We start from the raw sequence: 22,509 nt of genomic DNA on the forward strand, positions 1-22,509 counted from the left end.
GGCAGCAGAAGTGAAACGCAAAAGAGATCTCTCTTCTCTCCACTCGACTCGGCCGAAAACCCGTTTCTGGAAAGAGCTTTTGGCTGGAAATTCTCTCGCAATGTGCTCGCCCGCTAGAATCGAGGCAATTTAATTGTTTAAACTTTTAAAGACGCCGCAAAGTATGCAGCTTTTATTTATTGATTACACAACATTCACACAAACACCCGCACTCTGGAAGGCACATAGAAACACTCATAGATACACCTATACTTTTGCAGGAGGGGCTCGCACCTGCAACATCTCCTACAATCAGACCTCCATTCCATTTATTTCAGTTTCCCCATATCGGAATGAAATCCATATATGTTTATGATATAATAAAATAATTCTTATGAACAAATAACTGCATGGAAACTATTTACCGATAACTCAGTCCACAGCGGCCATGAAAATGGATATGGAATGTTGCAATCGGACTCCTTCTGTATGCCGCAGCTGTGGAGCCGGCAAACGGCGAATGATAACTAAAAAAATGTGCCCATGTTGCTGCACGCAACCAGTTCCCGGGAACTGCGCCTGCGTCATTCCACTGACACCCACTCTTGTAGCACGGTGTAAACATGCCACATACCATACTCAATTGGAGCTCAAGTCGCGAATACTTAAAGCGGAAACGCTCGGGGAGGGGCTTCATAAAACTCAGAGGAATATTTATGATAATAGGCGTGCAAACTATGTATGTGGGAGTAGGGGGTCATTCCTACTGTTCTCTTGTGTTCTCTTGACTGAAGGATCCAGAATCAAGAAAACAACACAACACCATAATCGATTCATTTGAGAGACTATGATTTATGCTGCCCAGGGAAATAATATTCACTCGATTTAAGAAGCACCACTCTTGCAGTGGTTTCAGTTTATTCAAAATGCATTCAGAAATAGTCATACACTGGCTGTGAATGTACGAGTGTGTGCTGCATACATGAGGATTAGCGGTGCAGTTTGGTTTATGTTTTGGTCAACTGTTAGTCAATAACAAGATGAGTTTAATGCGATTCATTTAATGGTTATGTGTAGAGTAGATATAGTCAGTCGAGACAGCTCTTAGACGGCCTTGTAGATGCGCACGCTCTTCACGTCACCGAAGGTAAGGGTCTGAGGAGAGGCATTGAGGAAGGAGAAGCAGTGGATCAGCACAAGGATCAGTTAATCGAGGATATCCAAAATAATACTTACGGTGGTCAGTTCGCCGTCGGTGAACTCACGGACAATGGTCGAGGGCTTGTCGCCCTTCTGCTCCTGAATGAGCTTGTTTCCGTCGAGGGTGATGATGCTCTTGACCTTGCGGCCATCGAGGGTCTCCTCGTCGAACTCCTCGCCCAGCTTGAAGCTGATGGCGGAGGTCTTGAAGGTCGAGGTGGTGGTCAGGGTGTACGTATCACCCTCGAGGGTCACTTCCACAGTGGGGCTGATGCTGTTGCCCATTTTGCGGAGAACCAGACCAACGCCTGAAAAAAAGATATAAGGGACGATGAGTCTTGCATTCGGTATGACATGATTTATGTAGGAGAGAGAGGATGAGCAGGGACAGAAAATTCCCCTAATTGAATTAGCCCCCGCCAAAGAGCAGAGCTCAATGCAAATCATATTATATTTAATTAAAAATAATAAAGCTGAATTATGAGAGAAGTTTTTCTCCCTTGCAGAAGTGGACGCATATGGAGACGCAGACGGAGATGCAGAGAGACGTCAAAAGTCGTGCTCAAGGTTAACGAACAATGCGGGCCGACATCTCCTCCTCCTTCTCTTCTCTTCCTCTTGCTTGCTGCTTATCAATTGGCCAGCCAGCCCCCAGACCCTCTCTATATATAGCACGACAAGCAAGACCCCACCTTATCTGTCGAGCCTGATGCTGATGCACCACGTATGCCACATCCTATAGAGACAGCTCTAGCTCTCCCCCCTCACTATTCTCCCAACAACCTTATATCAAACGGACAAATCAATTATGTTCAATTATGTATAGAGAAACGAAGAGAAGTCAAATGTCAAGTGTTCTCCGTTCGATTTGTTCCCACCGATGACCACCGATGGGAACCCCAGCAACTGTCCCAAAGTTCGAGGAGAACCTTGAATAGATTATCCGCCTAGCACCTCCCCTCCCCATCACCTCTTGTTTCCTACGGACCGAACGGAACCGAACCGAACGATAAGTGTTGCGACGCCGTCAAAGTGCAAAATCCGTAATCGGATCGCAATTATCGAGCCCATATATACACATAGTTTATAGCATATAGTTTATCACTCCCCTCACAATATATATGTATGTACATACATATATTATATAGACGGCTGATAGGAGAGGACGTGCCCCATCAACAGGTTGCCCTCCATCGTCACCCAACGGTACCGAGGGTTGTACCGGTGAGTACATATGTACATACATATGTATGTATGTTTTTTCACATCTACGGGGGAAACCGCAGAAAACCAAATACAAAATTTGAGAAAATCGCAGCCGCAAACAGAATATGTTCTACGCCACACACAAAGCGATGCGACGCGACAGCTCCGGTTTCCATCAACCGATCTCGATCCGACACCCGCGCCACACTTGTATGTCTAGACTCCAGACCTCGACGATGACAAGGGCGAAGATCGGAGGCACCTACAAATCTATCTATGTATGTATCTCTATGGTGGCTAGGTTTTTCGGTCGAGTGCAAAGTTCAGTTCCGAACTTTCACCCATATGTATGTACATATGTACAATACATATTCGTTTATGATAGCGCACCTGTCACAAAAGCACCATCATCATGTGCTTGTGCTTGTTTTAGAGACAGTCGAAATTATAGAGCAAGAACACTAACTACTACATAAAGAGAGAGGGGAGAGAGAAAGAGACTAAACCGCGTTTCGGGTGACTCAAAGAGGCCGTTGACCAAAGTTCATCATTTGCCTAATTATTTTTTTTCTTTTTCTGGGCTTACTTCCAGTTTACTACCTTACTTTACGACCATTCATGTCCCGATAGGTTTTTATGACTTTTATGCGCTTTGCACTCGAAATTCGCTAACACAACTGTAAATTTTCGGTACAGCAGCCGCATAAACGCACCAGCAGCATCAGCACGTTTATTTCTCGTTTCTTTTGTCTCCTCCTTCTCCCTTACTTCATCTTTATATTGATTTAACACACACACAAATGGGAGATATACTCTCGCGAAAAAAAGCCGGCCGGTGATTTTACAGTGGCGTGTTTTCCGCTCCCATCCCTCTCTCGACACACACTATTATATTTATTTCGCCTGCATTGCGCAAATATATTTCAATCGATCCTATTTTTGGCACTCACCCAATTCCTTCATGTACTCGTCGAAATTCTCGGATTTCTCCAGCTTGAACTTCTTGCCAACGAAAGATGCCATCTTAGTAAAGTATTTGATTTTATTCGCTCGCTACGAAAAAAAAAAAAAAACAAGAAGCAACGGAACTTTTCGAACTGCAGAGCTTTGCAACGCTCGCCGCCTTTTATATTCGAGAGAGTGCGATATATTTATTTGTATGTATCGGTTTCATGTGTACGTGTTATACTCACAATCTCATTTAACGCATACAATAACATTTTCGCGATGTCATGGGCATGATAAACTATACAAGGTGGTCTCGTCGGCAAAAACAGTCTGCTAGTCTGATAGAGTTCTGTTTAGTAAGTGTGAGTGAAACGACAGTAGAGTGTTAAAGCTCTTAGATGGCATGGGGTTAAAAGTTGCCCATTACAATAAAAAGAGTTTAATATATTAATTTGAGTTTTTAATAAGTCATTACTTGAGAGTAATCGTTATCTAAGATAGTCGATTTTTTCAGCTTAGGCTCAGCTGACACACAACCTCTCACGTCAACAGGAGCACGCACTGACAACCGATAAACCCGCACGCCGACCGACGAGACCACCTTGTATAGTTTCATCTTGGAGCTGTTCAGCTATTTCTCTCTCATTCTGCACTCAGTCTGTGAACAAAGCATGCAGCCTCAAAGACATAAAAGCTCTAAGTGAGTCCGATGCATCGTTTAAAACCACTTTTAAAATGGCAGCTGTTCTGTTTTCTGTTCTGAACTGGACATGAATGAGCCCATAACTTTCATATATTCACAAATATCAGGATACACAGCTTATAAATCTTACGAAAGAAGCCCAAAAAAGACTCCTATATAAAGCCCAAGTATCCAGGAACCAAACACAGTTGTTTTCATGAAAACAACTTGCTCCAAATACGAAATATTTGAATTAAAATGCGAATGCGCCTGTCGTTTCTACTATTATTTCCACCACTGTATGTGTTTACATATGTACATTGCAGTCTAGTTAGGGCTTGCGCTCTCTGAAAGCTTGCTCTCCAACGGTTGTTCAATGGCGAATATTAAAAGTTCTTTCTGTGTGTTTTGGGTGTCAAGAGACACCTCGCCGTTATTTAATGGGTCTGACGTGTTAGCCAGCCGGAGACCAGCCCCCTTGCACCTTGGCTTGGCGTGATCAATTCGGGCGCAACTTTAATTGATTCAAAGGGACCGACTTAATAATCTTATATATGTACATATGAACATATGCCTGTATCGCATGGGGAATTGCATATTATACATTCTCAAGTCGAAGGAATTCCCATTATTTGGGTGAGCCACAACGGCCCGCCCATCGTTGAAATATTTGAGCGATCTGGCGACACAATTCATTGCATATATCTTTTGAAATCCGTCGAATTGTAATCTAATCGAGCATTTCCTTCCACCCCTGCCCATCCAATCCAGCGTCTATATTTATATTACACACGATCTCTTGACCAAGTGGAGAAGTCGCACCTACCGAACCGTGATGTTTGTTATCTTATTAATTAAATTACTGACTTTTTGCTCTCTTTCTTCGTTTTCGAGATAAAAAGGAGGTCGCATGGGAGTTTTTTTTATCGGAGTGCTTTGCATACATAAACATACATACATATATGTACATACATATGTATATACATATGAAAATGTGTATCCACATATAAAGGTTTTATATACTGTGGAAATAAGAATACGCTTCTTTGTCGATTTAAAAAAATCGTTCAGCGTTCGCCGTTGATTTGATTTCTCAATAAGGGCGCAAGCTTTTTAAAAATGCGTGTAGTTCTCAAAAGAGATTACTCCAAAAGCTGTGGTGTATTGAAATTGTACAAAAAAGTATCGTTCTCATTTAAATTATAACGATGTGCCGCCATTGCAAATGGATTTCAAACAAGTCGGAGGTTTGAGAGATATCCCTAGCCACAGGAGAAATCGCCAAACAAATCCATTTACTCTAAATACATTTATTCAGATTTCAATAGTCTGATACTATTTGTCTTTACATTAACAACATTGAATGTATTGAACAAATATTAACAAAAAATGGCAACAAAAAATTATTATTTTCTTAATATCTTTTTTTTCTAACTGAAATTAGGGACAAGTAAGTTAATTCTTTTGTGCATTCAAAGGATGAACCACCTACCAGCCTATGTTCATTGTTATGAGCTATGTTTCATAGATCCATTTTGTTACATACATACATATGTATGTGTATATGCCTAGGTATTGTATTTTTAGAATTATCCAAAGGAAATAACAGTGATTAATTATGGTATACCTAATTCGTTATTATTAAAATGTACATTTTGTTGTTGTTTTGCTGTTGAGAAGAAGCCAGTGTCCAAGCCAGGTCTAAATACACATCTGATTTTTTGAGACTCTGACTCTAAATGAAAGGTGGTTTCATGAAGGCTTAAATAATTTAAAAATAGATAATTAAACCAAACCAACCGATTGCTGTCAATGTCATACAGAAAGTGATGGAATCCTCCGATAGAGGCAATAATGGAACATTGAAATCAAAAGAAAACAATCTGTTTTGATTTCTTGCCTTTGGCTTTCTGATCCTAAGATAAGTATTTCGAAGTGTTCCATTCCATTAAGCTGAGTTTTGTGTATTAACTTGATGATACATACAATGTACAATTTATTTTACTTTTTTCTGCATGCCAATTGTCGATTAATTCAATTGCTCACAAGATTGTGTAATATTATAACTAAAAGTTTAACAAATCTTGGAAGTTTATCAATATTAAATTATGTACGTGTACTTGTATATATACAGGGGAGGTTTCGTTTATCTTTTAATTACGAATGTGTAAGTTCACCAGGTTCAAAGTGAACGTAATGAGAGATATATTGCTATACTTTACATCATTAGTGTTTGTGTGCATTATTGCAACGATTTCAAGGAAGGATCTTAAGACGTATTTTTTTTGTAACTAAAACATGAATATTTTATTATTTTTTCAGTCAACAGACGAGTCCTTTCACAGAATTCGCTTGTTAAACACCTAATAAAAAGTTTTATTAGTACAGTTAGCAACCGCAACTAAAAGATCAATACAAAATTATATATGTATTTAAAATATTTACAATTATTCCAAGCTTGTGTTGCTTTTTAAATCTAGTTCTAATCGTATTCTTGTTAAATTTTGTAAATGTGTGGGATGCCTAGTGTGTGTGTGCGTGTTTGTGTTTAATAAATATGTATTATATCAGTGCAATGCATTTTTGAGTAGCAGGGTTCCAGCTTTCAAAATTGTGGGAATTTTTCTATTGCATTTAACGATTATGGAACAAAACTTTTGGAAAGATTTGTTTTATTTCAAGGAATGGAAATTATAGGAATTTGTCTCTTTTTGGATTTACAGTTAAAGCACGACTTGAAAGTACATATTTTGAAAACCGGATCACTGCATATAATAGTGAATATGCTTCAAACGCAAGAGAAAACGAGGAGGAACGTTGTGAGACGCGTCTTAAGCCGCGTCACAACTCTTATACCCGGTACTCAGTACTACATCTGCACCTTAGCGGTTATTTGTCAAATTTTACATTTTCTCTTCATCTGTCATCTACATCAACAACACTACTCACGCCAACACGCTCCTTTAGCTCGCCACCCTCCCCTAGAGACACACACTGCAGAGTCAGGGCAGAGGCAGCGGCAGAGTCGTGGCAGAGGATGAGTCAGAGACGTGTCAGGGGAAGAGGCCTCTGCCACTGCGCGAAGCAGAGTGTGAATGAGAGAATGTGTAAAAGCAACAAAAGCTGCTGGACAGGGTGGGTTTAGCCACTGCAACTTAATTTCTTCATTGTGGCCATAATAATGATCCAATCGGATCCCAATTTGGTGATCAGATAGATATGGTCATTCCCTACGGAATGGCGTTTTTAGTTTTCTTTTATCTTTAAAATTGTAGATTTGGGAGGTTTTCGCCCTTTTGCGGGGGCGGAAGAGGGCGTGGCTGATTTTTGAAATACACTTGTAACAGTGTGAGCATACAGAAGTCTGGATGCAAAATTTGGTGGCTCTAGCTTTTATGGTCTCTGAGATCCAGGCGCTCAACAAGACGGACGGACAGACGGACAGACGGACGGGCAGACAGACATGGCTCAATCGACTCGGCTATTGATGCTGATCAAGAATATATATACTTTATGGGGTCGGAGACGTTTCCTTCTGTGCGTTACATACAACCGTTATGTGCACAAATACAATATACCCTATTTACTCTTCGAGTACCGGGTATAATAATATAGTATTTCTAATTTAAAACATACAAAGAATTTCGAGGGTTTGCGTGCATGTTTCCATATATTATGGAAATAAACCGTCTTCAAGAACTACCAAAAATAAATTATAGAATTTAATGGGATGGGAGGTATTAATTTGTCTGCACTGTTCCGATTATTAAGTAATGGATGTGGATGTGGAACTGCATCATTCCGTGTACGAATTTTAGCTTTGTCTTGATGTTTCGATCCACTTTATAGTGCCAGATTATTTCGACGACCGTTTACCTTATTGACTAAATTGCATATTTTTAAGGCTGGTCCCAGCTTAAGACCCATGTACTTCATCATCATTTCTGAGTTAAGCAATAATAATGCTTTCCCATCGATTTCCTGTGTGCAATAGATACATTATTAGAATCGATACAACATTGTCTAGACCGACTTTGTGTTTACTTACATGCTTTCTAAAGAGATCCCCGTGGACTGAGAGCGAGTGATCATTGCTCTCGATGTACTGGATGACTTCCTCGATGGTCCAGTCGATTGGCTGTGAGCGCAAATGCGAGGAAGATGCAGACGAGTGTGTGCTGAGGGGCGAGGTAATTGCTGTATAACTGGTGGAAGCTGCCTCTGCTGCTGCCCCTGCCGGCGCTGTGGCTGCTTTGGGTGCCGGCACTCCCCCTGCAGCCAGTGCAGTGGATGATGCCGATTGGCAGCCAGTGAATGGAGTCGACACAGATGTTGGCAACGAGGCGCTGGAGGAGAGTGTTGTGGGTGATTTGTAATAGCTGTTCGAGGGCTTCACATTGATCTGTTCCGGATGCACTTCGGCCACCAATGGGGCTAGGTATTTTCCAATAGAGCTTGCATTAGCTGTCCCACCTGCCGCCAAACTTGTAGTCGACGACGACGATGACGACGAAGAATTGCTCACTGGCGTGGTTTGGTTTATCTCTGTGTTTCCATTGTTGATGATGCTAGTGTTGTTGTTGTTGTTGTTTGTGTGATGCTGGAAGCGTACCTTGCGCAGAGCCTGCGTTGTGGTGGATGTCCCTCCACCAGTTACACCATTGGGTTCTGTTTTGATGACCACCTTCGCACTAGGTTTACTTTCGCTCACGTTGTTGTGGCTATTTTGAGTATTCTGATTCGTCTGCTCTTTCCCATTATTTGGCAGGGGTTTGGACTTCATTTCCGACGGCGATTTGGCGCCCGTTTCTTGCTTGATCACCATCTTGTCAGAGGATGGCCGATTTCGCTTGTCCGAAAGCACGGGCGATGAGGGAGGTGTAGACGACTGTGTCAGTTGACGTTTTCTACTATGGGCGCACTTCTTGCATTCTTCGGTCTCATGGACGAGCGAAATGAGATTGGCACATGCCCGGCATGTGGTACACAGCGTCTCGATGAACTGGGTAAGACTCTCGTCGTCCTTCATGCGCATTGGCGAGGGGATTTTAACCTAAACCATACCCTTAATTAATACAGATTTGAAACTTTGAAATATCACTTGGTGTGAACTTACTGTGAAATTCTTTCCTGCCGCAGTCACAATGTGCACGTCTCCTTCTAAGGCGAATAGCAGCTTGGACAGCTGCTGTGTATCCGTGCTGGCAGCTAGGACTTCCTGCAAACACAGCTTGGCCAGCGTTTGGTACGTCGGTCCCGTCACCATGCATGGCAGCTTCGAGTTGTTGATAAACGGACCGCCCTTGCAGTTCGGATGGAAGTGGGCGGTGACAGGAGAGGCCGGGACCATGGCCTCCGATTCGGTGACAACAGTGTAGCGGGGACGCGCGCAACGCTGCTTGCTCGAACTGGAGTCCATGCGGGACTTGTGGCCTGGCGGCTGCATGGGGTGACAGCTGCGGGCACACCATCCGGCGGGAAAGATGTCTCTGGAGCGGTAGTTGCACCAATAGTCGAAGGCACCACGCCAGCCATCAAATGTCACGTGTATCTGATCATCCTTGATGGCATCCACAGTGGCGCAGCAGATTAATTGCGGATTCTTCTTATCAACCGCCTCCAGTTTCTGGCCAACTTTGAAGAGATTCTCCTCCGGCGATGGCGGCTCTGGCTGAAAGATTTCCTCTGGAGCCACCATGGCGTTGATGAGGATTTTGCACAAATAGCCTGGCCAACTAGAGGCATTCATTCGGAATCCCAGCGGTGGCTGCAACATGCCACCATTCTTCTCGCAGTGACCGATTGCATGGATCTCTGTGGAGTCTACCAGGCGCCAAAAATCATTCTGCGAGTCACTGCCGTCGAGACGCAACCGAAGTCGGGATCCCAAAACACCCACGACTGTGGCAATGCAGGTGGAGGTGACATTTCGTGGATCCAGAGCTTCCAGCTTCATGCCAATCTTGAAATCATTGATGGGCGGATTCTGGGCCTGTTTAAAGCACTCCGCAGGGGCGGCATCGCTGCCAGTTTCCTAAAACACACACAAATAGTTAATAGGGATAAACAGAATGCATATTTATTTTACTAACCTCCAGGTAGGCATCCCAGTCGAAGACATGAAAGCTTTCATATTGGAAGGGACCTGCTGGGGCGGGCGCTCCACCGCTCAGCAATTTGCGCTCGCTTTCGGGTATACCCTTTCCCCCGCCCGACCCAACGCCACCACTATGCCTAGTTGAGCAGTTCTTCTTCTGATGCTTGTTCATGCACATAATCGAGCAGAACTCCTTGTTGGGTGCTCCATCCCTGATCACATTGTCGCACTGGCTGCATGCGCCTTTGCTGTACGCCTTGCGGAACTCGGCAATGCACGTCTCCGAACAGAACTCCTTCTTCCCCGTCTGCGTGGGCAAAACGTACTGCAGAGGCAGCTTCCCCTCGGCGCACCAGGTGCAGGTGGCCCTCTTGGCCGGACGACCACGCTGCCTCTGGGTTGACGCAGGAGATGTCGCTGCAGCTGCGGATGTGGTGGAGTTGCTGCCACTGCTGGTGCCACTTGTGCTGCTGTCGCGTCCCCCGGACATTTCGTTTCGTTAATTTGGTCTTTCAATTTCACTCGGGCCTGGATGATGTTTTACATTTGCATCTCAATGGATGCCCGTTCTGTTTCACTTGCAATGGTATTTGTATCTATGTTTGTATTTGTATTTAAGCGGCAATTGGCAAACCAATTTTATCAAATTTACTTTACTGGATTTCAATTAATTCTGGTGCGCTTTTCCTGTTTGGTTGGATGCGAATGCTGAACGGCATTTTTTTTTTCTTCGGCTTTCTGTTTTTGTGCAAACTATCTTTTGCGGCGTTTCCGAGGTCACGTAATAACAATTGGGCGCATTGCGACACGACACCCAAAAAATACACTCCACATACACAAGTTGTCGCCGATTCGGTATTCCCATTGAGCATATCTCAAAAACGTGGCAACATTTTTATTTTGGTTGGCAAAAATGGCAATGTTTTATTGTTAAATATATGTACAATTAACACCGAAATTTTACATTTTTCTACTTTTGCTTACAGATCCGCCATGTTTGTTTTCCTATAGTGATGGACACACGCCGATATTTTCTTGAAGAGGGTATGTTCGGTGTTGATGTCGATGATTGTTGATGAGGGCATGCAAGGCATTGCATTGGAGCTTGGGCAAAAGTGCGGTAATGTGTAAGAGTTTAACAAATTATATAATGTAGTGCGATGTAATTGCATGAATTGATTGATTCTCTAAAAAAAGAGTCTCTTTTTTGAGCAATAACTCCTTTAACTTTATTTTCTTATGGTGGTTTCAAATTATTCGATGGTATCGATACTACAGTGGAATCTATCCATGATGGTCACAGTCGATGTTTACCCAGCCCTAGTTTGAAGCGGAACCATCGATAAAATATACCAAAATATACCTTCTCATCTTGCAAAATATCCCGTAGTCTCAAATCTTATTCCTCGAATTTGATGTTCTGTTTGATATTACTAGTTAGTTAAAAGTCTCAGCGCTAAAACTATAATTTTATCCGATTTATCAATAAGTTCTCCACAAGATTGGCTGGTTTTCACGACCAGTTTTATAACTAAAAAGAGGAATCAACAAAAATAGCATAAAAAGTTACGTGAGTGGGAATGGATTGCTACGTATTTGAAAATTTGTTGTCAAACGATAGATATAGTATTTGTATTTCTATACCCTATTTAAATAAATTAATATTTTAATTTCATTTTTAAAGATGCCCTCAAAACATAAATAGTGACTTAATCTCTAACTGACATGTTTTAATTCTTTTCAAATTCGTATTATGTATATGCATATGTACTATATATAAATCTAGATTCTAGATACATTCTCGATGTCTATAATCTATAACCTGCAAAATTTCGTTAAGATATATCTTTTATTGCATTGATTGGAGCCTAAGATCCTCAACTCCAGGATATCCTTCCTACTAGGGGTTCTATTTTCGTGGCAAATGTTGGGGAACAAGGATGCTCCTTTCGCAGCATGATGCTGGCGCACACAACTTATGTTGCAAACGGTCAAAACGTAAGTTCCGTTGGAGTTCAACGTAAGTGGGGGATGGAAAAAAGACTCATTGCTACGATGAAAATGCCCATGCTGCGAGAGAAATATCCCTTCGAAAGATAGAGAAAAATATCCACAGATAAGGGAGAAACTCCTCGAGGGACATTTAAAAAACATTTTTATGTAAGGTTGAAGTAATATACCTTAAATGGTCACCCTTGTGCATCGCAACAGAGGGGTCTGAACGATTTATGCTTGTCGATTCCCTGTCACATGTATTTTTAAGCACTAAATCACTGTTTTGTGGGAACTATCGGAAATGGTAAGTACATATCGATATCGATTAGAAATGTTTTAATCTCTCTCTTGAAAACCAAGGAAAGGATTTCCCTGACCGTTTAGTAACAGGAGAGGATTTCCCTGACCGTTTGGTCATAGGAGAGGATTTCCTTGACAAGAAAATCCCAAACCACGAAACCCACAAATTCGCGCGCACAGAAAAATTTGAAAATAAAATATTTAGATTGTAAATTGTTCTAGAGTGCCATTTCCTGTGATAATGTACATATTATGTTCATAATAATAGAACTGGTCAGTAAGGTCCTTTCTTAGGCCTTCAGCCAATAAATCTGAAACCACTTGCGAAAACTTTGCTCTGGTTGACGGATTTGTAGTAAGCATTATTGATTAGGTACTCCCCCTCAAGATTTCGATGAGACTTCGGTCCACGGTCCACTGTTAATCTTCGAGAAAAGCGAGCTTTCTTTTTCTTGACTGTTTCGGATGATTATCCTTACTTAACGATCCTTTTTAGAAACATTTTCCAACTAGAACATGAATTGTATAGATTTTCAAGTATAACTACATAACAATTTGTGTTCAATACTCAAACGCTCGACAATAATGTGCTATTTTAAAAGAGCTAGACCTTATGTCCGGGAGAAATTAGTAATTTGTATAAGTAAGCACTGTAGCATTAAGATATTGAATTGTAGCATTTCGTGCAATTGTACAGTACGTACACTCTCAGAAGATTGTTGCCATAGAACATGTATGTAATATGTGAATATCGATACAGTAAGAGGAAGATTACCCTAGCAAGATTATTAAATCGATTGAATTCCGGGTCGAACCAGAGCCCTTGGAGATTTTGATTCTGGTTTGCGAGTCGGAAACAGTATACGTATGTATGAAAACCAAGGAGGATTTGTCATGCGGAGGAATAATTGATAATGCAGGCTTAATTTTTCGACTAGGTTATGGCTAACTTAAGTTACTACTTATCCTTGACAGCAACAAAATTAGACAAAAAGTTAAGCAAACGCCAAACCAGGGCTTAGAGGCCTTGGAAAACTTTTCCACTTCTTTATTGGTTTATGTATACCCCTGCCCAGCTTTGGTTCAAGCTTGATTTAATTGAAAGGCTTCAACACTAATCCGCAATAAAACTTATTGTAGTTGTAAAAGAGACTGGAACAGTGGAAGCCGAAAAAGGTTGCTAATTAAATGTTGTTGCGAACGTTCTGGAGATTTATTTTGCATTGTTTCTTAAATTATGATTCACTTGGTTCGACCGACACTGAGACACTGACGGGGGGTTCTTTGGCAGGATATTATTGCATATTAACGTGTATAATTGGATGAAGCCTGTTAAGCCTTTGCATGTCGATAGCCTGGATAAAGGATAATTGGATGTATTGAAGCGGCTGCCTCTTGGCTCTTGGCTCCTCATTAAATGACCGTTTACCACCGTTTACTCGCTTAGAAGTCGATTAGAAAGGTGGTGGGAGTGGAGGGGTACAATCTGGTCGAGTCATTGACTTATTACGTAAATCAGACAAAAGATTTTGCCCCACTGGGGCTGGCGAACTGAGCTTTATCCGTGTGTTAATAAATAAATTAATGAGTTTTGTCTTTGGCAGCTGAAGTGTATGGCAGGAATGAACCCTGAAACTGTTCTAAAGGAGTGCATGAGCTTGCGCTTAGAGAGGTCTTCTCGTGAACAATTTTGGCTAAAACTTGAACAGAGATTGATTTGATTGATTGTATTTTTCGCGGTTTATCAAGAGTACAGATACACACTACATAATTGTAAGCATGTCTGTATATCTTTGTAAAAAAGACACTTAAAAACTCCCTTGCCACACCCAGGAAAAGGTCCCAGAATTCAATCAGCTATAAAAACTGCTGGAAGAGCCGTTTGGCTACGGCTACGGCTACGGCTACGTGCTTAATTACAAAAATCACATCATACATACCACGTCACAGACACGTTTTGACAGCAATTAAAAGCATGTCAAAGTTCGTAGGCGTACCAATGTGACGAAAAGTCAGATCACATCCCACACACTCCTACATTGTTTCCTTGAACATTACCATTGGGGAAACTGGAACCGGCTTTCGCTTTTCCAAGCCTCCAAAGCCAATAATTTGTATGTAAAACCAATCCTGTCGGTTCCCCCAGTGCATACGGATGGGTTTGACGGATTTATGGCGAGCAATTTTACACCTGAATGCGATGCGAATGCGTTGGCCAAGAATGTCGGAAAACGTTAGCCATCGGAACGACATGACATTGAGCGCCTGCTCCGGCTCCTGTCCCTGTCAACTTCCATGGCGAGAGAACAGGGTGAAACAGAAATTAATGTGTAAATAAAATGCATTAAATATTAATTGAGTTCAATAATTACACTGTTACTCCAGCATTTACGACCATACTGTGCAACATGTTGCACGAGTACCACAAGTGAGGCGCCTGCGCTGGTGAAACTTTTGCAAATTACTTTACAGTCTAAACTTCAACTCACACCTTATGCCATATACATAAATATCTACATATCTATATGTAGATCCCTCCTGTCCACTATTTCTATAATTCCACTATTTTCTTACAATGAATATCCACTAGGGTTGGGGGTGGTGGCTTAGAAGGTGCGTGGCGCACGTTTCAGTTCATTCATAACCAACTCGGCCGCACGGCTCAACATCGGTTCCTTCCTCTGCCACATCGTTCCTGCCACACACTGCCACTTCGTGTGGCAGCTTCGTTTTGTGTTTAATATAAAAACAAGCCGTGAATGCTCTGGAGCCTGAGTTCTCCGTTCGTCGTCAGCCTGTTGCGTTCATACTAGTCGCCAGAAGACCACCGAGCTTCAGGCATCGTTTCCAAAAACGCTTTTGACATCCATCGCGGCGCGGCTCGTGAATACACAATACAATCGTAAAATACATCAAATTCGAAGTTCGGAAAAGATAAATCTCTATTCTCATACGATAAATTGAGTAGCAGCACTGCAGATACAAACAAATTTGGGGTATAACTATTGAAAAGGTGATTTTCCTCTTATTTGTATGTGAATATCTCACAACGGTTGTTCTTCCATCGAGCTAAGATCTGAACGTTAGACTCTGTTTGGATTTTACAAATTGAAAAAAAAACTTGATACAAAATTTTAAAATAGTGTCGGAAAACATAAAAAGTGTGGAAGTTTTCTTTCGAAATATCACAATATATAGCACAATAGCAAATAGATTTATTTTGGCATTCGAATTTCGTTAAAAGATTTTCAAATTGAAATAAATTACATGGGACTTGGGGAGACCCAGCAGCTTCTTCTACATACAAATGTACATACATATATTAGGTGGTCCACGGAAACCTGCTAAAATGTTATTCTTTATCGTTCTTAAATATGTATCATTAAAGAACCATCACCCTTGTCGTTTTACAAGAACCAAAACTTTTCTCTCTTTTTTGTTCTAAAGATATTTGCATATAAATATGTAGATTTACATACATATGTATGTATATATGTATGTATTTAGTACATAAAGTTCAAAAAGATAAGACTGGAATTTGGTTCCTTTTGTTGAGATATTTTCTTCCTTTTTTTATATTTTTATTATTTTACGGATAAAGTCAAGAAGCGTCCTGGCACACAGCTTGAGGCAATCACGTTTCCGACAGTGGCATATTACAATGCCTGACGAGAGCACAATTATCAGTGGGACATTGAGACACTGGAGTGGAGACTTATATCTCACACGACTGACTATTTGGGGGGTGTCCAAAATCAATATTCATTCCACTTCAAATAGAAGAATGTGGGTGCCAAATAACTTGCCATAAGTATTATTAGAAAAACTCTGTTCTCGATTCCGTTGGGACGCTCGTTGCAGGCCAACACCGTGAACTTTAGCATTTCCCTCTGATATCTATTAAAGAGGGAATCAATAGTGGTCAGGTGTCAGCCAATAGTCGTCACTGCCAAAGTGCGGGAGATGATGGTGGAATTCGTAAATCCTTTTGCCATGAAATGGCACTCATACAAATTTGACATGTGATTACCGACCGGCACTGCTAATGCTGCTGCCATTTTAACATTTACTTATAGATACTTATTTGACGGCAAATGCTACTCTTCATTCGAGTAGTTATAGCATCTAATGCTCCTTCTGACAGGTGAAATATCTCTTGCTGCGCCCCACACCCACCATCATGTTCGATACAAAAGAGGAAGCTAAAGGATGGCTTGAAAGAGATGAAAACCATCCACATATACACATGTACATACATGCATACCTCTGCTTATATTAGAATAGTTTACTCTTAATATTTCGGAAATATTTCAACCCAAAAAAGAGTCCCCCGACGGCTTAAATTTAAAGGTCCCTTCGGCATGGATGGACCGACCGCACTCGCACTCGTATTCATATTTATGTGACCCATAAATTATACCGAGCGCTTCTTGTTGTCAGAATATGATGCACATTTCTCACAGGTTAGCTGTCAGCGGTTTCACTTTTTCTATTCTATTCCAGCGGGAGGAAGTGGTAGGTCAAAGGTTCTGACTGACCTCACAGCTGAATTTAATGCTCCTATTTCAATTCCCATAAGAATATCCACCAATTTATTGTGTTAGGTGGAGTACCTGCAAATCTTGTATACAGGACTGAAGCATTTTTTGTCACATTTATTCCAGAAATGATGAAAGCCACAGCGTGGTTTTGTCCGGTGTTATTAACTTTACTGTGTGCAACGAGGCTCGTTTGTACGGCACAGAGAGGAGGCGGGGCGCAGGCGGCACAGAGCGGCGGGGAACAGCCCGATGGAAACAGCCACATAAACGGATATCCTTTGGACTACCTGGATGCACGGAACATACAGGTGCGAATATTGCGTGTATTTTCATTCTGTTTCGTTTTGTATAGCCAACAGTTTCCTTTGAATGTTTTTTTGTTGTTGTTCTGAATGGATATTCAATTACTCGCACCGAAATCACCTTTTCGAAACAGGCCTTGAACAGGCTGCTTGTCACTTTTTGTCATCAATTGATGTGGTTTTTATTCATCCACATAACTAAATTTATGCGATTAAGTCGGCAGTGTCAGACACAAGTTTATACCAGTTATAGCTATCTCACAAATTAGTTTTTAGTCAAGTGGCCATAATCCAGAATCCATTCCAAGGAATCTCGTTCGTTTTGTAATCTAATCTCGAAAGCACTTAAGTCCTTCAAGCGTTGATCAAATGAAGAAGTAATGACTTAAGTACCTATGAGGCATACGCCCAAAGTTCTTGCCATAGGTTGGCATTGAACAATTGATTGTGTCGTCTGACCTGACAACATGAACAACAAATAGGAACTTTGATTTTTCTATGCCTCACGGCCCATGCCACCACCCCTAATTAGGCGAACAACACAATGTTTATTTGCTTTTACAACTCTTGTTGACAATCAAAAGAACTTTTAAATAAGTTTTTGGGGTACTTAGGAGAACAAATAACTTATGTATGTACATACGCATTTGTTGTATTTGTTTAGAAGACAAGGGAGCAGAGCTCTCCCCTTGTATTCGAAAGTTAAATGCAATAAACCTGCGGCTTTGAGTTAAGTTTGTAATTACTATATTTAAAGGGAACTTCCGCAAAACATTATTGTCATAGGAGGTTCATTTATATACTCGTAGTATTTCGTAGAACTATGGCTAAACCATTTACTTTACTCATGCTTGGAAGCTTCGAATTCATGAAAATATAAATCCCAGCAGACAGACAGACAGACTCTTCAGACTGCGACAATTCCGAGTGTGGTTCCGCTGCCCTCCTCGGATGAGGAAGTTGTCTCGGGCTCTTCAGTGGGGGTGGAGTCTTCGTTGTCCGTAACAGCAGTGCTCTCTTCCGTAGATCCGCTGCCCTCCTCGGAGTCAGTTGTGGTGTCATCAGGCACCTGGGTAGTCGTTTCGTCGTCCGTAACATCAGTACTTTCGTCCGTGGATCCGCTACCCTCCTCAGAGTCAGTTGTGGACTCCTCAGGCTCTTCAGAAGATTGGGTGGTAGAGTCTTCCTCCCCGGCATCAGTTGTGGACTCATCTGGGGCCTGTGTCGATTCCACTGGTAGGTCAGTGGTGGAATCCTCTGGCTGTAAAGGGGATTGGGTGGTGCTCGGCACAGCAGCGCTCTCCTCTGATGAGTCTTCCTTGGAATTTTCGTGACTATTGTCATGATGGGCGATAATGGGTTCCCATTCGTTGGCCCTCGAACTTCCTCCGCTGATTCTCCAGTGGCCAGTGAGACTTCCCTTCCAGCCACCATGGGGCTTGGCGGAAACTGTTGCCATTAGCGCGGCCAACAATAAGATCGAAAGAACCTTCATTTTGCAATGTTGTAGAATATACTAAGCGTAACGGCATTTGGCACTTGCTTTTATGAAAGTCCCATAATCATTTCCAGACTAAACGTTTCAGATATTGTGGCCATACACCACACATGGACATTACCTTATCTAATCGGTAGCATGTGCCTTCTGATAGGCCAAAACTATAGCCTAGATGGATGTACATACATACCTATGTACATATGTAGGTACATATGTAATTTTATTTCAATTAAAGTGAATTTTTAATTCGGAAAAGTATCCCAAGACTCTACACTCCTGAAAATCGCTGTTTAAAGGCATCTCTTAGCTGCAACAACAAATGCAATTTGATTTATTGTTGACTCACACAACACGCAATTCGGTGTTCTTTATGTTCTTTTATCAGTAAAGGGCGGTTATCGTCTGGCTGGGCTAACAGTTTTTTAAGTGGAAAAAACCCGAAAAAACAACGATAAGATTTTACAAATTGATTCCAAGCAAAACAACAGTTTTCCATAATTTACAAAAAACAAGAATCCATCAATGCACAGAGCTGATATGATATGCTGATGATATCATTGTCCACCCATTATATTTTTAACACAACCATGAAAAGCAGATGGAAGTACTCGTGAAATATGCAATATTCAAGGCATTTCCATTATACAAGTTTTCATTTGATGTCTTTAGAACTTTTCGCCAAGTAATTGTGTAAATACTTTTTTCATCTAGGATGATTTTTTACTCGCAAAGCGCAACAAGCCATCCCTGTCCATTGTCAATCCCTTGGATGTCCTGCGTCAGAGGTTGCTCCTGGAAATAGCGCGCAGGCAAATGAAGGAGAATACACGGCAGGTGAGTGAGAGAAAGTGCGATAAATGGTATGGTGGTGCGGTCTGGGTATGGGGCCACAATTGCCACATTGTTTGACCACTTTGCATGGTATTTTTAATAAGCTAAACAAAAAACCCACAAGAAAACACACAAACTTTTCCCTAGGTAGCTAGAAAAAGTTGCTTAAGAGTAATTGAATGTGGCGCTAGGTATAAATGAAAATATGGCGTTGGGGCTCTAATCAAAACTAGAATGCCAAATGAGAAATATTTTGAAAAAGCCATAAAGAAAGCAGCTGCACAAAAGTTTTTTAATACCTTAAGCAAAAGAAGAAGCAACTACAATGCACAAATAAAAGTAAATTTATATAAAAGCACTTATCGTACCTGAAAAGTTTTTCTTTGGCGTTTATTTTACGCACCAAATCATTCGAGCATATCAATGAAAAAAGCGAGAGTACTAGCAGGCGAAAGTGAGCATGAAACGTCCTACTTAGATACATAAATCTACGCATATGTATGTATGATTTATGCATATAAGCTCGACCTGACATCCAATATACATATGGGTATGTATACATAGTGTAAAGAGTAGACCTAGCAGGCAGCACCCAAAGCCCAAAACCTGCCACTGCGTATGTGTAAAACAAATATTTTTCCTCGCAACAAAGCGGGCGGGCGTTTATTTGGTAACCAAACGATTTCATCCCCAAGGCGAAATATAAAAGACAACAAAAAATCAAAACGTTTTAATGCGAGGAATTCAAGCGATTTGCCTTGATAGTAGGAAGGTTCACCTTTCGCCGAAACGAAAGCCAGTGAAGGGAAGGAAGGGTTATCCGTGGAGCGTTTAACCAAATTGTTTGCTTCATGTCCCCCTCTCTCACTCTCTCTCCCTCTCTCTCCACCGACAAAAACACTCATATTGACTTGTCCAAGGGTACATTTATGGCATAGATTTCCGAATTAATAAGGCATAGATAACGACGTCCTGGGATTCATGGGCCATGGACTCTTGTAACACATGAAACGGTGGAAATCGAAGAGCAAAACTCGACTAACTGCATTAGAGACTCTGGCAAATAATGAAATAACTTTTGCCATTTAAGCTCATCCATCCATCCACATGTACATATGAGTGCCGGGGGATACTCCTCCGTATGCAACCACTGTAGTAGTTTTCCACCAAATCTTTTAATGTCAACCGTATAACTTTCTTTGCGCTTGCACACAGGTTGAATTGAATCGGGCCATTCTGAAGAACGTGGGTAAACGAGTTTACCTAAAACCGGCGGCGGCAGGGGCAATGATTTCCAGACCTTACTCACAGCAGTTGACGTTGGCTGGGAGGGAGCTGGCCAGAGCAGAGTCACAGAGCAACAAGCGTAAGCAGCAGCTGCACTGGACCAATTTCCCCAGTCCACTCCAGTGGAACTATGCGATGCCACAGTCCCCAGACACAACACCGAGTCAGAGTCAGAGTCAGAGTCAGAAGACACGAGCTCAAAAGTTATTCAACTATGCTAAAAAATCTCTAAGCGGTGCTGGGGCTGGGGCTGGTGCTGGTCAAGGTCTGGCCATGAGTGTGGTGGGGAGACATGAAGCCAACGGAAATGAAGTTGCAAATGAAAAATATCATGAAAATCATGGTAATGGAAATGCTGCGCTGGCCAGCAAAAACGCAACTATATATGTGGCAGACACGGACGTGGACGACAATGCCGATGATGACAACGAGTACGACAACGCGGAGGAGGAGAGCAGGATGGAGGACAAAACCAACTTGGAGCCGAATGGAATAGCTGCAGGTGTGGACAATACAATTGAATATCTTCCCTGGAACTTTCTCTATCGCTATCTGCCGCAAAAGAAGCGCTACAATGATATTTAAGTGGCTAAAGATTGAGATGCAATTACAGATTACATATAACAGACTACGATATACGGTATACGGTTACACATGCACCAAAAAGGGTTAGATGTAATACATAGAAATGCATAGAAATGTACATTGACGGTTCCTAAATGGCTGGCTACAAGACAGGCATGTTGTGTGTGCGCATACTCCACATCCAATACAAGTTCAATCGACTCCACAAAGCTCCACTCAAATCCTTCGATTACCAATTACCAATTACCAATCTTTTTCATGTTGCTAAATGTATTCAAGTTTTGTATTTTATTCAAATTGAAATTAACTAACGATTTATACTACCTCTCTCACAGATACTGTTGAACAAAAAAGCGAATTCCTTCTTTGATTGATTCCAAATCTAATCCAAAGCTGCAAACTATACAATTACCTGTACAATTAATAACACAATCAAATACAAAATGCATTTTATAAAAGCGTAATTGATAGTGATCATTGATTTTGAATTGTTTGCAAATTGTTGCTTATTGGTTTTGTATTACGCACTCCGCGGGCGGACTAAATTGGTTGTTAAGTTTTGTATTTCCTCTTCCTGTTCCTGTCTTTGTGTAACGCATGCTCAAATAATTGATAGTCGTACTTGATGGACTCTTTTGGACACTCTTTTTGTTAAGCACACACTTTTGATCACTATTGAAATTACGTAGTTAACGTTTAAAGTCAACAAAAATGGTTCCAAATCCTCTAGACTCTAGATCCACTTCGGAAGCGAACACAAAAACCGATTTTAACGTAGAAAGATACAAATATTACTCAAGCAGCTACTTCTTCGATTCATAAACACATACGGGTATATAAAATGCCACCAGAGTGTAAATTAACAAGGAATTAAATTGTTTTTTTGTTCTGTACATTGAATACAAAATACAAACTACGAGTAATAATTAACAAATTACTTTTTCATTTATACAAATATTGTATGTGAAGTGAATGTAAATAAAAGCTAGTTTTGAAACAAAGCTAAAATAGTGACAAACAAATCGAATCTATATACACATACATATATTATATAAACA

The 22,509-nt window shown here is 41.2% G+C and overlaps 4 protein-coding genes across 5 annotated transcripts; 1 reads left to right on the forward strand and 3 right to left on the reverse strand.

Annotated features, from left to right (window-relative positions):
- Positions 1 to 859: 859 nt before the first annotated feature.
- LOC117899576 (probable fatty acid-binding protein) lies at positions 860 to 3,497 on the reverse strand. Its single transcript, XM_034809689.1, has 3 exons — positions 3,336 to 3,497; positions 1,216 to 1,487; positions 860 to 1,134 (listed from the first exon to the last, which is right to left on the reverse strand). Exons 1-3 carry the CDS (start codon positions 3,406 to 3,408, stop codon positions 1,084 to 1,086), a joined length of 396 nt encoding a protein of 131 aa, XP_034665580.1. The 5' UTR covers positions 3,409 to 3,497; the 3' UTR covers positions 860 to 1,083.
- Positions 3,498 to 7,857: 4,360 nt separating this feature from the next.
- On the reverse strand, positions 7,858 to 11,123 carry LOC117899573 (polycomb protein Scm). The gene is made up of 4 exons (XM_034809686.1): positions 10,108 to 11,123; positions 9,132 to 10,049; positions 8,064 to 9,068; positions 7,858 to 7,996 (listed from the first exon to the last, which is right to left on the reverse strand). Exons 1-4 carry the CDS (start codon positions 10,600 to 10,602, stop codon positions 7,859 to 7,861), a joined length of 2,556 nt encoding a protein of 851 aa, XP_034665577.1. The 5' UTR covers positions 10,603 to 11,123; the 3' UTR covers position 7,858.
- Positions 11,124 to 15,195: 4,072 nt separating this feature from the next.
- LOC117898062 lies at positions 15,196 to 22,488 on the forward strand. Of its 2 annotated transcripts, XM_034807229.1 has the most exons (4): positions 15,196 to 15,420; positions 17,072 to 17,256; positions 19,460 to 19,582; positions 20,795 to 22,488. In XM_034807229.1, the coding sequence occupies exons 2-4, from the start codon at positions 17,074 to 17,076 to the stop codon at positions 21,449 to 21,451; spliced, it is 963 nt and encodes a 320-aa protein (XP_034663120.1). In that variant the 5' UTR covers positions 15,196 to 15,420; positions 17,072 to 17,073; the 3' UTR covers positions 21,452 to 22,488. The 2 variants fall into 2 exon arrangements, with proteins under 2 accessions (XP_034663120.1, XP_034663121.1); XM_034807230.1 differs by lacking the exon at positions 15,196 to 15,420 and having other exon boundaries at positions 17,055 to 17,256.
- LOC117898063 (mucin-22) lies at positions 17,981 to 18,762 on the reverse strand. Its single transcript, XM_034807231.1, has 2 exons — positions 18,160 to 18,762; positions 17,981 to 18,111 (listed from the first exon to the last, which is right to left on the reverse strand). Coding segments are annotated over exons 1-2 (588 nt in total). The 5' UTR covers positions 18,746 to 18,762; the 3' UTR covers positions 17,981 to 18,109.
- Positions 22,489 to 22,509: the final 21 nt, after the last annotated feature.

This window comes from Drosophila subobscura, chromosome O (assembly GCF_008121235.1).
Source record: "Drosophila subobscura isolate 14011-0131.10 chromosome O, UCBerk_Dsub_1.0, whole genome shotgun sequence".
NCBI classification, from domain to species: domain Eukaryota; kingdom Metazoa; phylum Arthropoda; class Insecta; order Diptera; family Drosophilidae; genus Drosophila; species Drosophila subobscura.

Excerpts from the sequence above, each read along its gene's own strand:
- LOC117899576 (XM_034809689.1), bottom strand. The coding sequence starts at position 3,408 with ATGGCATCTTTCGTTGGCAAGAAGTTCAAGCTGGAGAAATCCGAGAAT. Across the intron at positions 1,488-3,335 it reads CGAGTACATGAAGGAATTGG|GCGTTGGTCTGGTTCTCCGC; the intron begins GTGAGTGCCAAA and ends TCTTTTTTTCAG. Across the intron at positions 1,135-1,215 it reads CCGACGGCGAACTGACCACC|ACCCTTACCTTCGGTGACGT; the intron begins GTAAGTATTATT and ends GCCTCTCCTCAG.
- LOC117899573 (XM_034809686.1), bottom strand. The coding sequence starts at position 10,602 with ATGTCCGGGGGACGCGACAGCAGCACAAGTGGCACCAGCAGTGGCAGC. Across the intron at positions 10,050-10,107 it reads ACTGGGATGCCTACCTGGAG|GAAACTGGCAGCGATGCCGC; the intron begins GTTAGTAAAATA and ends TGTGTGTTTTAG. Across the intron at positions 9,069-9,131 it reads CGGCAGGAAAGAATTTCACA|GTTAAAATCCCCTCGCCAAT; the intron begins GTAAGTTCACAC and ends GGTATGGTTTAG.
- LOC117898062 (XM_034807229.1), top strand. The coding sequence starts at position 17,074 with ATGATGAAAGCCACAGCGTGGTTTTGTCCGGTGTTATTAACTTTACTG. Across the intron at positions 17,257-19,459 it reads TGGATGCACGGAACATACAG|GATGATTTTTTACTCGCAAA; the intron begins GTGCGAATATTG and ends TTTTTCATCTAG. Across the intron at positions 19,583-20,794 it reads TGAAGGAGAATACACGGCAG|GTTGAATTGAATCGGGCCAT; the intron begins GTGAGTGAGAGA and ends GCTTGCACACAG.
- LOC117898063 (XM_034807231.1), bottom strand. The coding sequence starts at position 18,745 with ATGAAGGTTCTTTCGATCTTATTGTTGGCCGCGCTAATGGCAACAGTT.